At 50.9% G+C, this 13,386-nt stretch overlaps 2 protein-coding genes and 1 long non-coding RNA gene across 5 annotated transcripts; 2 read left to right on the forward strand and 1 right to left on the reverse strand.

Moving 5' to 3' along the window:
* The first annotated feature begins 427 nt into the window (after positions 1–427).
* On the forward strand, positions 428–5,764 carry LRRC47 (leucine rich repeat containing 47). Its single transcript, XM_030508162.1, has 7 exons — positions 428–1,112; positions 1,323–1,769; positions 2,490–2,606; positions 2,820–2,935; positions 3,132–3,234; positions 3,663–3,752; positions 4,466–5,764. The coding sequence occupies exons 1-7, from the start codon at positions 459–461 to the stop codon at positions 4,691–4,693; spliced, it is 1,755 nt and encodes a 584-aa protein (XP_030364022.1). The 5' UTR covers positions 428–458; the 3' UTR covers positions 4,694–5,764.
* Positions 5,765–5,812: 48 nt separating this feature from the next.
* Positions 5,813–8,665, reverse strand: CCDC27 (coiled-coil domain containing 27). Of its 2 annotated transcripts, XM_030508168.1 has the most exons (6): positions 8,429–8,664; positions 7,817–7,947; positions 7,617–7,691; positions 7,126–7,338; positions 6,393–6,497; positions 5,813–6,275 (listed from the first exon to the last, which is right to left on the reverse strand). In XM_030508168.1, exons 1-6 carry the CDS (start codon positions 8,571–8,573, stop codon positions 6,123–6,125), a joined length of 822 nt encoding a protein of 273 aa, XP_030364028.1. In that variant the 5' UTR covers positions 8,574–8,664; the 3' UTR covers positions 5,813–6,122. The 2 variants fall into 2 exon arrangements, with proteins under 2 accessions (XP_030364028.1, XP_030364029.1); XM_030508169.1 differs by lacking the exon at positions 7,617–7,691 and having other exon boundaries at positions 8,429–8,665.
* A 16-nt stretch (positions 8,666–8,681) lies between these two features.
* On the forward strand, positions 8,682–12,456 carry LOC115617533. Of its 2 annotated transcripts, XR_003994622.1 has the most exons (4): positions 8,707–8,902; positions 8,982–9,327; positions 9,512–9,600; positions 11,143–12,456. It is a non-coding gene; the product is annotated as an uncharacterized LOC115617533 (long non-coding RNA). The 2 variants fall into 2 exon arrangements; XR_003994623.1 differs by lacking the exon at positions 8,982–9,327 and having other exon boundaries at positions 8,682–8,902.
* The last annotated feature ends 930 nt before the right edge of the window (positions 12,457–13,386 follow it).

Genomic DNA, 13,386 nt, shown 5'->3' on the forward strand with positions numbered 1-13,386 from the left:
TGGCAAGCAAAAGGGAAGTTCTCCCAGCTGTTGGACTGGAAAGCTTACATCAACAACGACAGTGCATCACTCCTGAAGAACAGACTGTGATCCTCATCGCAAGGGCTTTTTTGTGTATGATCGCTTCCTCCTTGCTGGACCCGAATGTCCACCGGGTGCTTTTCACCCATCCGATGTGCAGAGACAAGTCTGGAGCACCCACTGTCCTGCGTGCATGAATCTGGCCGATCCCAAGAGAGCAAGTGATGCAGCTCACACGGCTCCTCAGCTCAGGACGAGCAGGAAAGGTATTTACCCCTCAGCGATGCTATCGCCGTCTTTCCAAGGGGAAAAGCCACTCGCCTCAGACCCGCACGTTCCTTTGCAAGCGAGTTCGGAGCGTTCCCGGCAGCGCTCGGAGGCGGCTCCGGGCCGGCCCTTTCCGGCGGGGCCGTGCGGCGGCTCCTCCCCGCGGCACCATGGCGGCGGCGGCGTGGCCGGAGCTGGAGGCGGCGGCGCGGGAGCGGCGGCGGGAGCTGTCGCTGCCCGGCGCGGCGGTGGCGGAGCGGGTGGCGGCGGGCGGCGGGCGGCTGCCGGCGGCGCTGCTGGCGCTGCCGCTGCTGCAGTCGCTGGAGCTGAGCGGCTGCGCGGCGCTGCGGGAGCTGGGCCCGGGGCTGGCCGCCTCCCTGCCCGCCCTGCACACGCTGGTGCTGCGGGGCAACGCGCTGGGCCCCGCCGGGCTGGGCGCGGGGCTGAGCGGGACGCTGCCGGCGCTCCGCATCCTCGACCTCTCCGGTAACGGCCTGGAGGCGCTGCCCGCGGCGCTGGGCGGGGCGGCGGAGCCCCCGGAGGCAGCCCCGGGGGGAGCCCCGGCCTTCCCGCAGCTGCGCAGCCTCAACCTGAGCGGGAACCGGCTGCGGGAGATGGGCCCGGGGCTGGCCCGCGCCGCGCCGCAGCTCCAGGCGCTGCTGCTCTCCGGGAACCGGCTGCGGGCGCTGCCTGGCGGGCTGCTGCCCCCCCCTGCCGCCGCCGCCGTCCCGGGCGGGCCCTTCCCGCTCCTCAGCCGCCTGGAGGCCGCCGACAACGAGGTGGAGGAGCTGGGCGCTGACATCGCTGTTCTGCCGGCACTCAAGGTGCGAGTGGTACCCGTCACCCCGGGTCTCCATCACTGACCGCCCAATCTCTGTCCCTTCTGGAGCCAACCCTGGTCCCCACCGCTGACCACCCCATCTCTATCTCTTACAGAGCTAACCTGGGTTGCCATCACTGACCACCCCATCTCTGTCCCTTCCAAAGCCAACCCTGGTCCCCACCACTGATCACTCCATCTCTGTCTCTTCCAGAGCCTGGACGTAGCCAACAACCGTCTGCGGGAGCTGCCTGCTGCCCTGGCCGACTGCCCCCGCCTCAAGGAAGCCAACTTCAGGGGCAACCAGCTGAAGGACAAGCGGCTGGAGAAGATGGTCAATGGTTGCCAGACAAAAGCCATCCTGGACTACCTGCGGGCTGGAGGCCGCGGGAAGGGAAAGGCTGAGAGCACCAGAGAGGAGGCCAGGAAGAAGAAGAGGGAGAAGCAGCAGAAGAAGGACGGTGGGGATGGGGAGCAGGATGAGGTGGAAGAGGCGAGCAAGCTGCTGGTGAAGGTTCTGCACGTCTCCGAAAACCCGGCGCCGTTGGTGGTCAGAGTGAGCCCGGGTATCAAAGACGTTCGACCCTTCATCGTGTGCTGCGTGCTGAAGGGAATGAACTTAAAGCCAGGAAATGCTCTGAAGAGGTTCCTGTCTGCACAGGTAACTACTGCGGTCTTCTGTTATGGGAGCGTTGGTGGCAGAGTTGGAAGGAGCCTGTTCCAGACTCCTTCCAGCAGATGAGTTCCTGAAGCTTAGGGTGAGCTGTTCACCTATGAGCAGGTGAGGGTGCAGCAGGGCGGCCTCTGCCAGCAGCTGCTGCCCAGTCACTGCAATAAGCAGAACTGGTTTTCCTCAGGAACACAATAGGAGCTCAGGTGTTACCATGAGAGGGCGATGAGCGCGCACACGATTGCGTTTGCTCTCTTACAACAGCTTGTTAGTGCTGTGGAACCTGTTGAGAGCTAATAATGAACCCACATCCACATTAGAAGTGCCTTGGTTTGGCTCCAGGTTCCTTGATCTGTGCTAAAACCAACAGGTATGGTAACCACAACCTGTCACCCCTGGCTTATGGCCTGCCCAACCGTTAGATAGCAGGGGTTAGCTGCTTTCAGATTACAAGACTGTATTTGTGATTGTTTTCTGATTTAAAACCATTTGTTTTCCTAGTTGAGAAATGTGTCATGTGTTACACTCACTATCTTTACACTTGGACTGCAGTTCAGGTAAAATTACTATGCAGGAAGGCTCTATTTAATGCAAAAATGTTGCTTGAGTAGCTACAAACATTAAATACAAAAGAATCTGAGAAGGGTAATTCTGAGGAATAAATCACGTGGATGTTTTTGATCTGCTCTGATGGCTTGCTTTCTGGTTTAGACTAAACTGCATGAAGACATCTGTGAAAAGCGGACAGTGGCCACCATTGCCACCCATGACCTGCAGCTCATCAAAGCTCCTCTCATGTATGATGTTCAGCCTCCTGACACGCTGAAGGTAGGGCCAGTGGCATCCATGGACCTTTCCACTTGTTTCCCTTTTGTCTTCTGGAACCATCTAGATTGGAATTAGTACAAGCAAATGGCTTTCCAATGGGTGTTGTAGCTCACACAAAGGTTTAAATTCAGTTATTGTCTTGCTTACAGGAGTTTTAATAGCACCTGCATTTCAGTGGCTCTTAAATTCAGGTGTTTGTTTTGTACGGTGTAGATAACACCTCTGGGTCGAAAGGAGATCAAGGCAAAGGATCTTCTCCGCCAGCTGCAGTTGGAAGCTGAGGAGCAGAGGAAGCAGAAGAAGCGTCAGAGTGTCTCTGGACTGCACAGGTAAGTAAGTGTATGACATCCTGTGACTTTCCATGTATCTCCATGATACAGTTTCACTGAATTTTCATGTTCTGACTTTTGTTTTGCCCTGTGGTGGACCAGGAACACCCCAATTTGGTGTTGTCACACTCTTGTGCCACTGCATCCTGCTGCTGGTTCAGTTGCTCACTCTTTGCTGCTTTGTTTTTCCTGGCAGGTATCTCCAGTTACTGGATGGCAAAGACAACTACCCATGTCTGGTGGATGCTGAAGGCGTCGTGATTTCTTTCCCACCCATAACCAACAGCGAGAAGACAAAGGTACTCTGTTAGTGGAAATGTGTTAATCAGAATTAACAGCGAGGGGGTTTTCCACTGAGAGTGAGCTCCACATTCAGAGATTTGCACAGTTCTGTGAAAGTTGTGATTGCATACCAAATATAAACCTCCAAACCTGAATCTTGTCTGCTAGATGGTCAGATTGAGCTGGACCTGGGAGTGGCATTTCCACCTTTGCCAGTCTGGCAAGCTCTGGCCAGAGCTCTGTTCCAAAGGCACCACCTGGCTTTGCAGAGATGGCTTTATTGAAGGGCAAGAGTATGGTTTTTGGCTTGTAAAACAAGGCAGCACTTCGCCTCCGGTTGCGTTGAATGAACATCTTCTGTTCGGTTTGTGCATGAAGTGTTGCCAAGTGATTGGGGGGGAGTGTGCTCCGGTCCTCACTGGCTTTACCTGTGAAATTCTTACAGATCAGGAAAGACACCTGTGATCTGTTCCTGGAGGTGACAAGTGATACCAGTTTACAGATATGCAAAGATGTCATGGACACACTAATTCTGGTAAGTAGCTCAGGAAAATAATCCTGTCTGTTCTTGACAAAATGCGTGGTGCCCACATGTATTGAGAAGAACACAGAAGTTGATTTTTAGTTCAGTAGTAGTAGTCTTCCCTCTCCTTCACTTACTCTTCCATCCTTCCCTCCATCCTTCCATCCCCATATTGCAAAGGGTTTTTATATTCTCATATCCTGATTACCTGGCAAAACTCACCTGGGTAAATAACGTTGCAATACCACAATTAGAAATGTATGGTTTGTCTTTGAACACCTTCCCTTCTCAGTGCTGTTACGGCTTCAAGCGCTGCCAACACATTCTTTCGGGGAGATTTCTCACCTCAGCCTGCCTCAGCCTGTCAAATTAGCTTTCTTGGTCCTACTGTGATTACAGAGTTATCTTTCAGATCCTGTATTAGCAGCAGGATAGCCCCGTTAAGTACCTGCCCACAGCAGGCTCTTTGTGCTTAAGATCCAGTGCTTTGAAAAGCCTGAGCTCTGTCTAAACCATTGAGAGGAGTGGAGCCTCCTGGAGAACACAGCAGTGTTCTTCATCAGAAGCCCATTCAGTTTCCTGAAAGATTCTCACCCACTGAAGAGTGTTTCCATGCAGATACTCCTCCAGAGGCTGGCAAGATCCACACCTTGGAAGCAACCTGGAGTTACTGTCAGGCCTCAGCCGCAGAATTAATCTTGGTTTCTGTATTTTGCTTTTAACAGAAAATTGCAGAACTGAACAGGTCTGCCTTGGAAAACAAGGAAGACTCAGGCTCGGATAATGAATCTGATGCTCTTTGTGGACCAGCAGCTTTGAACCCCAGCCAAAACGCTCAGCCGATGGTTGTGGAGCAGGTTCGAGTGGTGGACACAGATGGAAACTTGAAAGTACTTTATCCTTCAAAAACTGACCTAAGCACAGTTTCCTCTCTCCTGACTGTAATACGTTAGCAGCTATCAGAGCTCACAAGACGATTCCGTTTCCTTTCTTTTTTTTACCATATTCAACAATGCAACTTGTATGCAGTGAGGTGGTTTGGGTTTCTAAGGACAAGATGCAGTGCATCCTGCCTGGGTAGGTAAAAGCTACTATGAAGTTTGATAGGCTCTGGCAAGCAGGGTTGTGTTCCTTCAGCCTTAATAGAAAGCCATTGGTGTTCTGACTAGGTAGGGAGAACTGAAAGGCAGAGAAGGTGCTGGAAGTCAGAACGTGTTCACTTGTAGAGAAAGCCATTATGTCTTAGCATCTGTAACGTGAGTGCAGTCGTGGTTTTCTGCTGGATCTCTTCCTGGTGTGTTTCAGCTGGATTATTATTTTGGCAGCTAAATTGAGAACTCAGTAGGTGACAGCATTGAAACAAAGCCACGTGCTGCACGCCAGTGCTGAGGATGGAATGCCAAACGGCTTTGCTAACATCTCATTCAGCGTGATTTTCTATCTGGAGTAATTGTGACAATGTAATTGCCGTCAGAACTCGAGGAGTGTGTTTTAAAGTGATGGTTTCTGTGTTCAGACATTAACGCAGCTTCCATTTGTAAGCCAAGTCAGTTGAATTGACTGCAAGGGTTTGTGTGTCCCAGTGCATTGTAGAGCCATCTCCCATCCTTGTGGAAGCACCAGTTGTTGTGACCCTGTTGCGTACCCACTGAGTTACTGTTGATGGAGCACTGAGTTCATTCTTGCTCGTGAAGTTCATTTCCACTCAGAGGGCTGATGCTGCTTAATGTTGACACTACTAAAGCTTTTTGTCTCCCTAGAGTACAAGCACTCGTGCCCAGAGTGCTTTATCTCACACTTCCATGTGAAGAGTGTCGGCATACAGGTAGTTGGAGTGGTTCTGCTATTTGCAGTCTGTGGCTGACAACTACATCCAGGCTACCACCTGTACGAGTGCAAACCTCTCCATAAGCTATGGTTTTGTTTTGTTAAAAGTGATGCAGAGCTCTGACTGATGTGTCAAATACATCCACGTGTTGGGACTTGCATATGGATGGGAAAATAAAATGGTTCTTGCAGTCATATGTCACTGTCATGTGTTTGGGCACTGATGAATTTTGGCACTGGTGAGTTTTCCAGTCATGTAACTATACAACCTTGCCTAAGCATCTGTTGAACACTGCAAAAATGAGAACTCAGTGCTTTCTAGCTACCTGTAGCCAAGCAGTCCTTAGTAGTGCTTTGAGCTTCCCTGTGAAGTTGAGTGTTTCTACACACCAGTGGTTTACAGTGATTTGTGCTGTGAGTTGGTTGAAACAACTGAATGAGATATTCCTGCAGAACTTGGTGTCAGTAAGATGAGTTTAATTTGTTAGTACGTCGATCTCAAACCCAGGGAACAGGAGCCTGAAGCTGGTGATGTGTTCTGCTCAGCCATCAGGGCTACTTTTCAGGCGTGATATGCTGCTGCCTTGCACTAGGCCTTCTCTTTCCCTTACTAGCAGGTAATGCAGCGGTGTCGCAGTAGAGCGGTGGGACTCTGACACCTTTCTGTTTGAGCATCTGATGGAACTCGATCCGTTCGTTAATGATTTTCTGAAAATCAGGGGTGCGTAAAGAGGTGGGAATGCATTAGGTGGAGAGCAGTGCTGCAGAGTGTTCTCTTACCTCATCAGTCCCTTGCTAGAAGCAGAGTTCACATGAACCACATACCTGCATTGCCTCCAGCACCTCCTCGTCCGTGGTCTCTGCGTGGGGAGGCTTGATGCCTGCTGTGCTGAATGTCGCCTGAATTATTTTGTTGCGGTACTTTTCAAACTGTTGATGAAAGAGGAGAGTAGATGTGCTTTATTTATAATCTTTATGCAGTCTTTATATACAGTTCTTTGGCGTTCACGTGGATTTACAGAGACTACACTGTCAGACTTCGACAGCGTGCTAGTGAAGGGTGAAATGGAAGGCCTGTTGATGTGAAATTACGGGTGGTTTGACTGGGCTTTGCTGCAAGTACTGTGATAATGGTGTGTTTTGGGGTGGACTGAGTCCCTTACCTGGGTATTGGGCTCTGTGCTTGCCACCAGGCACGTGTCTGCAGGAAATGGCTTTAAGTTGATACCTGTTCCTTTGAATCTGGAAGGCTATTAGAAGCCTGGTGGTGTAGCTGTTCTGAACTCGAGTTTCTCAAGGGCTTCTGGTGTTTGAGGCCTGTTTGCTTTGTAAGTGATGTAAGAATTGCATGCTAAAAAGCTGGGAAGGAAATGGACTGAGTTTCCAGCTCCTCCGGCCCTGTGGTTGTGGAGGACAGCCAGGACTGCAGTGCCCTGGTGCATCTCCTGCTGTGCTTCTGCCCAAGGATAATGCCTCTATGCTTTCATGTTCTTTGCTTGTCGTGGTTGGAGTGTCTCCCAGGAGGGAGGGAGGATGCTGAAGTGGAGGCCACGCTTACCTTGCTGATGATGAGCTCCAGTGCCACGCGAGTTTGCAGCTCCCTCTGCTGCAGTGTCTTGACCTCTCTTTGGGCTGCCTCCTGCTGCCGTTGCTGCTTGCGGATGTGGTACCGGTTGGTGCGCGCCTCTCTCTGCAGCTGGCTGACGGTCTCCTGTAACTCACTGATCAGCTTGTTCTGCGCGGCCAGCTTGGATTCTTGTTCCATAATGACCTGAAGAGGTGCAGAAATCAGGCCCAGATTGTGAGGAAGGAACAAGCAGGCTTGGCTGCATCTTCCCTGTGTCCGGTCCAAATGCTGCTTCTATTTCCTGGGCAGAGTCTACAGACTGACAACCTTGTCAGTACTGGTGGCTGCTCTTACTTGGTGTTCTCTCAGACGTTTCTGGATTGAGTAAGGGTTTTATGTGACAAACTTCCCCCGAGCCTGAAACAAGCACAACTAAGCAGCTAATACAAGAATTTCCTATAGCAGCTTTGCACCGAGTTTACCTGTCGGAGGCTGCAGTTCTCCTCCTCTATTGTCACCATCATTTCTTCACATTTCTGTTCTCTCAGACTGCAAACCTTAAGAAGAAATTATTTTACACTTGAGTTGGACAGCTTATGGGAGCACCTCCTGTCTACGAGGAAGGGAACTGCTGCCTGAGGCCTGAATCCCTGGGGATGGCCACCCTGCCCTCGGGCAGTACCTTGTCAGACATGTCTTGTAACTGGTTTTCTTGCTTTCTGAGCTGCTTTTGGAGCATTTCGGTTTCAGATCTGGTTCTGCGGAGCTGGGATTCTTTGATCTCCAGTTGTCTTTGCAAGGAGGAGATGGTACCTGTAAAGTTGAAGAGGTACTCTTAAACCGAATCCCTGCCTATAACTCCATGGCTCCTTCCTTCAGGTAGGCACACACAGAGCTGCTGCTGTAACCACCTGAGTGTAGACTGGGTGAAGTTAATGCTGCAGCCACAGTGATGCTGGTTGGTAATGCACTCTGCAGTACTTTGCTGTGATATATGTTAAACTAACCTCACTGTGTGAGGTAGGAGCTGCTCTGGGAACTACTAGAGCTGGTAACAGGTCTGCCAGCGTGCAGAAGTGCTGCCGGATGCCCCAGAATGGTGCTTGGGACCCTCTTGGATAGGTTTTATTGTGTAAGGGGGTGAGACTGGTTTTAATGCAAGTGGTCTTCAAGTCGAAGGTGGAGGGAGGTTTTGTGCTCATGGGAACCTAACATGGGACTTGTTCTCAGTCATAGCAGAATGGTGGGAGGATGAAGGGAGGGTGATGGTGTGCTCTGGACGCCTGCCCAGTACCTGTGGCGATGTTGTAGTCGTCCTTTGCCCTCCGCAGCTCCTCGCGGAGCTCTTGCTCGGTGACGGGCTCTGCCGGCTCCTGCCAGGCCCCGCTGCCCCTCACCGCTCCCTCGGGGGCTGCGGCCGCCGCGCTGCCCGTCTCCATCCCGAGGGGCTCGGGGCTGAGCGCAGGACCCGGGTGCTGTGTGGTGCCGGCACCACCGCAGCGGCCGCCTCCTGCCCCGGCGCTGCCTGGTAACGGCGGCGGGGCTGCGCCTTCCGCTTCCGGGGCTGCTCCGTGGGACGGAAGAAGAAGACGCCGCACGACTACATGGCTGAGTTCTCAGAGCTGTCAGTGAAGCAGCAGGTCCCAGGGCTGTGGCGATGGAGGCTCTGAACCGCACATCCCTGCGGCTGCACCCCACATCCTCGAGCATCTCTCCTCCAGCCGTCACTATGGCAACCGCCGCCTGCTGCAGTGGCACGGCTGCTCCGGTGAGTGCTGGGACCACAGCGCCTCGGCCCCTCAGTGGGGATCACAGAGCATCACCCCAAACCCTCTTGTCTCACCCAGCTCTGCAGGTCCTGACGTTGCCACCCTGCAGCTCGATGCACCCGTGCTGCTTGCCCACCCGTCCTTCATCCTCACCAGCACCAGCTATGGCGTGGTTCCCTCTCTGCCTTTCTACCACAAGCTGCTGGTTCCCCACCACCCTGTTGCCACCAGCTCCCCCGTGAGCATGGACACCCTCAGGGAAGACTCAACGCCCTTCACAAATCACCCCTTGGCACTTGCCACCTTCCACATGAGGGTCGACCCTGCCTCCTCAAAGCAGGCTGGACAAAGAGGGGCTGCACCCTTGGCCTCCATGAGGCTTTACCTCATGAGGTTTTGGTAGCACTCAACTGAATATAAACTTGTACGTAGAGCTCCAGTCTGCGACATTTTCTTTACCAGTCTTTATTTTTGTTGCATTTTCCTGTTTGCTTTTAATACTAGTTTCTTGAGAGACTTTTTATATCAATCTCAATGCAGTTCAGAATTGTCCGTTCACTGTGGGTTTTAAATCAGGAGCCCTTAACGCCCGGTTTTGCTTCTTCCAGGTGGAACCTTTTACAGTGCTGCTCTGCACAACATAGATATTGTCAGTTTGAGAGAGTGCACTAGATGCAGTATTTTCACTGGCATGCAGGTAAGAATCAATCTTTTGATAGTTTATTGTGGACCTCTGGGCTTTGGTACTGCAATTGGGAAGAAAGAGTGCACAGGAGCACGGTAGCCATGACAACTGCTCCATCATGGGACAGTTTGAAGGAACTGCCTAGTAAAATAGAAGTCAAGTTTCTCAAGAGGCTGTAGATGGGGTCTTGGTTTCTGAACTCTGTCAGGTCCACACCATTATTGGTGGCTTCTCTGGGGAGCTTCAAAACTTGACCCATTTAGAGAAGGTTTTGTCTGAGCAGCAGTGTTCAAGGCCAGGTTGGACACAGGGGCTTGGAGCAACCTGCTCTAGTGGAAGGTGTCCCTGCCCGTGGCGGGGGTTAGAATTGGATGAGCTTGAAGGTCCTTTCCAACCTAAATCATTCCATGATTCTACTATATTTCCCTGGCACTTCCCTGTTGATCTCAGCCCAGTTAAAGATGTGAATTTACTGAGGATTGTGCCAAGCTGACACGCTCTGGGTTACTGGACTAATTTAAACTAACCGTAAACCTGGGAGCTGCTGGTTTTTAAATGGAAATGCAAAGTTTTAATTAAGGTAATTGCAGCTGCTGTTGTTAGAGAAGGTGCAGTATGCAGTATTCTAATGTGTGGTAAAGCATTGATATGCAACGAACAAAATGCCCCTGGGAGGATGTGGAACCATCTGCCTCGTTCTGGCTACGTGCTGGAAGTTGCCTGCTTGTGGCTCTAATAAGCTGCAAAGCTAAATGTGGTTATAGGGAGGAGTGGAAGCTGCTGGGATGGTGGTGCTCAGGCCCAGGGCCTGTGCGTTTCTGCAGGGCTTGTTCTCCAGCAGAAGTGCTGGTAAAGGTAAACCAGTGGGTGAATGTTGCAGGAAGCACTTTGCTGCTTTCTGTTTGAAGGTACTGCAGAGCCAGGGTGCCCTCTTAAAGCCCAAAGAGCCCTTTGTAGTCATAGTACTTGCTCTGCACTAAAAGCTGCGATAGAGACTGGAGGTGTGCTCTCACCCTTCAGCCTGTTGCAATGCCACAGGCCAGCACAAGTTTTACCCTGTATGTGTTTGCCTGGGGCAGTACGTGTTGTGCCCCATGTGTGTGTCCACCAGCATACAAACACTCTGTGCTCTGGCAGCAGTGGCGTCCTTGTGCTCGTTTAATCCACAATCCATTTTCTGTCTTGTTACCCAAACTTTACCCCTATTGACATGCATTTTGTTGGGGTACTAAGCTCCGTGCAGTCGTACCAGAGCAGGAATTGCTGTCAGCTCTCCTGTGCTTGTCACACAGCTCCTCTGTTATCTTTCCAGGGTGGTTTTAGGTGTAGAGCAAGCCAAGAATTGAGGGTATTAAAGGGGAGGAAAAGTGTAAACTTGGAGGCAAATTGGCTATAAATTCCTGAAGTCTGAATTATGACAGATATGGGGGATTTGGGGAGTGATATCTATTAAATACTGAAAAAAGGAGCTTTGCTCAGGTGGGGAAAAAAGTGGAGATTTCACGTAAGTGGTAACCAAAGAGCAGTTTCTCTGGATGATTCCGGTCTCTGCAGCTGCTGAACAGTCCTGGAGGAACGGATCCACTGCTGGCCTGTGCAATGAAGTGATGGATTCATTTGGAATGAAGACTGAGATCATATGGGAGATGCTGCTGTTCCCTGAGGTAAAGAATGACCACTCAGCTGTGCTGCAGTGAGGCCTTCCCTCCTGTGATGTTAAATCAGACTGTGGGTTTGACTCCTGGGATGCTCTACTGGCCATGGAGCTGCCTGCCAGGGAGAAGACCAGTGCTCCTGGGCCATGGTAAGGGGTGTAGACTACCACCAGCCACAGTGGGACCGGTGCAAGCGGGTGGCTTTCCCGACAGCTTCCCAAGTGAGGTGATACGGTACTCCAAAAACAGGAGCACCCATCTAGTCCGTGCTCATTTCCCCTCAGTGTACACGGGAAGGTGATTTCGGTGCTAAACTGGCCTCTGGGCCTCCTGTTTGTTGGGGTTTTTGTTGGGTTTACTGGGTTTTATAAATCTTTTCGACAAGTTCTGATCTAATTTTCTTGGGGGAAATGAGACTTCCAACCATCCCATGTCAGAGACATGAGAGACCTTGTCGAAAGGCTGTACATGCAGGCTATTTGTAGAGGAGCAACACTTGGGCATGTCAGTAACACACACTGCATTGCCGAAGGGGTTTTCGGGATGCAGGGGGTGACTTTGTCCCAGGGCCCTGCACAAGGGCTGTCACTGAGGCATGTGGCTGCTGGGGGAGTTGGGAATATACTCCACAGAAGAAGATGGTGCCTTCCACCATGGGCAGGTCTGCTTTTAAACCAGGTTCTTTGTACCTTTTGACTCATCTTGAGCTTCTTGCAGATGTATGGATGTGGCTGTTTCTGTCTGTTTCTCAGGCACCACTTTCCAAAATCTTTTGAAAGCTTTTTTTTTATTGTATTAAAATAATGTTCTTGCCTTGAGTGTTAGTTTATAAATGACACTTCTGGCTCTCAGGATCCTGCAGTTCAATCAATTTCCAATTCCTACAGATGGAATATATATTACTAGAACTAGAAATAGGGGCGACATTTATAACTAAAGCCAATTCTCTCCTGGAAACTGCTTTTAACGGTGTAATTCTTCAAACTCAAAGCTGTGTCTTAAGGATAAAGATTGCTGCGTCTGCTCCCAGCTTTGTAGCTTTGTGTTTGCTTGATGAAGCAAAGCAAGTTGTGGCCCTTTGAGGCTTACACTGGTTTAGGAGGACCCTTTCCTTATCATAGAAGCAAGACTTTAGTTGCCAGATGTTGTAATTCCCACATGTGCTTTTATTGTGTTACCAAAAAGAGAAAGAGGGAAACCACAGCTATAAAAATAACACCTTTTCCAAAGATAATATGACAAAAAAATGCCGTTCCTGCCGTGGGGGGAGTGTCTCGTGGGATACTGCTGGGAGAAGCCTCGGGAACATCGGGAACACGAGTGATTGTTTCAAACCCTTTAAAGCATTAAAGTGCTTTAATTGGCTTTCACAGCAGGACACAGGTTCCTGCTGGTTTTCCCCACGATCCTCCCTTTGTGTGTGGATAGATGCTTCCCCATGAGGAGGGGAAGACACATCAAGGTGAGCCCGGAATGTCATAGATGGGACTCGAGCTCTGTCACTTTACAGGTTGGAGGGTCCAGGGCTTTGTGAAGGGTCTCCCTGCTCCTTTTCCAGCCAGGGGGAGATGGGATGGAGCTGGAGCTCTGCCTGCTGGCAGCCTCCATTGCCAAGGCAGCGCGGGGGGGGAGATGCTGCAGTGGGAACGTGCCGGGCAGCATCATTCCTGCATGGATTCCCTCAGGCCACCCGGAATGTTGGGTGACCCAGAGTTGAGGGGGCAGATGCAGCAGCTCCTGTGCCTCTTGTGGGACATCGCCTTTTGGAATGGGATGTTGGTGGCAGGGGAGGGAAGGAGGGAATAGAGAAATACTGACTGTTAAATAGATGAGGCCAGAGACACGATCTTCTGCATGTTTACATGCTAGAACATGAAATTAATTTACTTGACACTATAGTGTCTCAGGAGTAAGTATCAATTTTTATAGCTTACATGAAAATAAATCTTTCTTTTCTCCTTACAGCACAATGAGTATACTGTATGTACAATTGCTTCTGTTTATATACACAAATATTTAAGTACATGAACACATCAGGGAACAAACAGGTTTGGCTCTACAAAGAACTGAAGGGAATGGAGAGTTCCTGGCAGTCCGTTGGGAAAGCGGAGCGGGTGCATCCCGCTGGCAAGTGTACAGAACG

The sequence above is a fragment of the Strigops habroptila genome, chromosome 16, assembly GCF_004027225.2.
Source record: "Strigops habroptila isolate Jane chromosome 16, bStrHab1.2.pri, whole genome shotgun sequence".
Lineage (NCBI taxonomy): Eukaryota > Metazoa > Chordata > Aves > Psittaciformes > Psittacidae > Strigops > Strigops habroptila.

Coding starts and splice junctions, on each gene's coding strand:
- CCDC27 (XM_030508168.1), bottom strand. CDS start 8,573: ATGGAGACGGGCAGCGCGGCGGCCGCAGCCCCCGAGGGAGCGGTGAGG. Junction 7,692..7,816: donor TACAAGACATGTCTGACAAG/GTACTGCCCGAG, acceptor TTTCTTCTTAAG/GTTTGCAGTCTGAGAGAACA. Junction 6,498..7,125: donor TGGAGCTCATCATCAGCAAG/GTAAGCGTGGCC, acceptor TTTCATCAACAG/TTTGAAAAGTACCGCAACAA.
- LRRC47 (XM_030508162.1), top strand. CDS start 459: ATGGCGGCGGCGGCGTGGCCGGAGCTGGAGGCGGCGGCGCGGGAGCGG. Junction 2,607..2,819: donor AGCCTCCTGACACGCTGAAG/GTAGGGCCAGTG, acceptor TGTACGGTGTAG/ATAACACCTCTGGGTCGAAA. Junction 3,753..4,465: donor TCATGGACACACTAATTCTG/GTAAGTAGCTCA, acceptor TGCTTTTAACAG/AAAATTGCAGAACTGAACAG.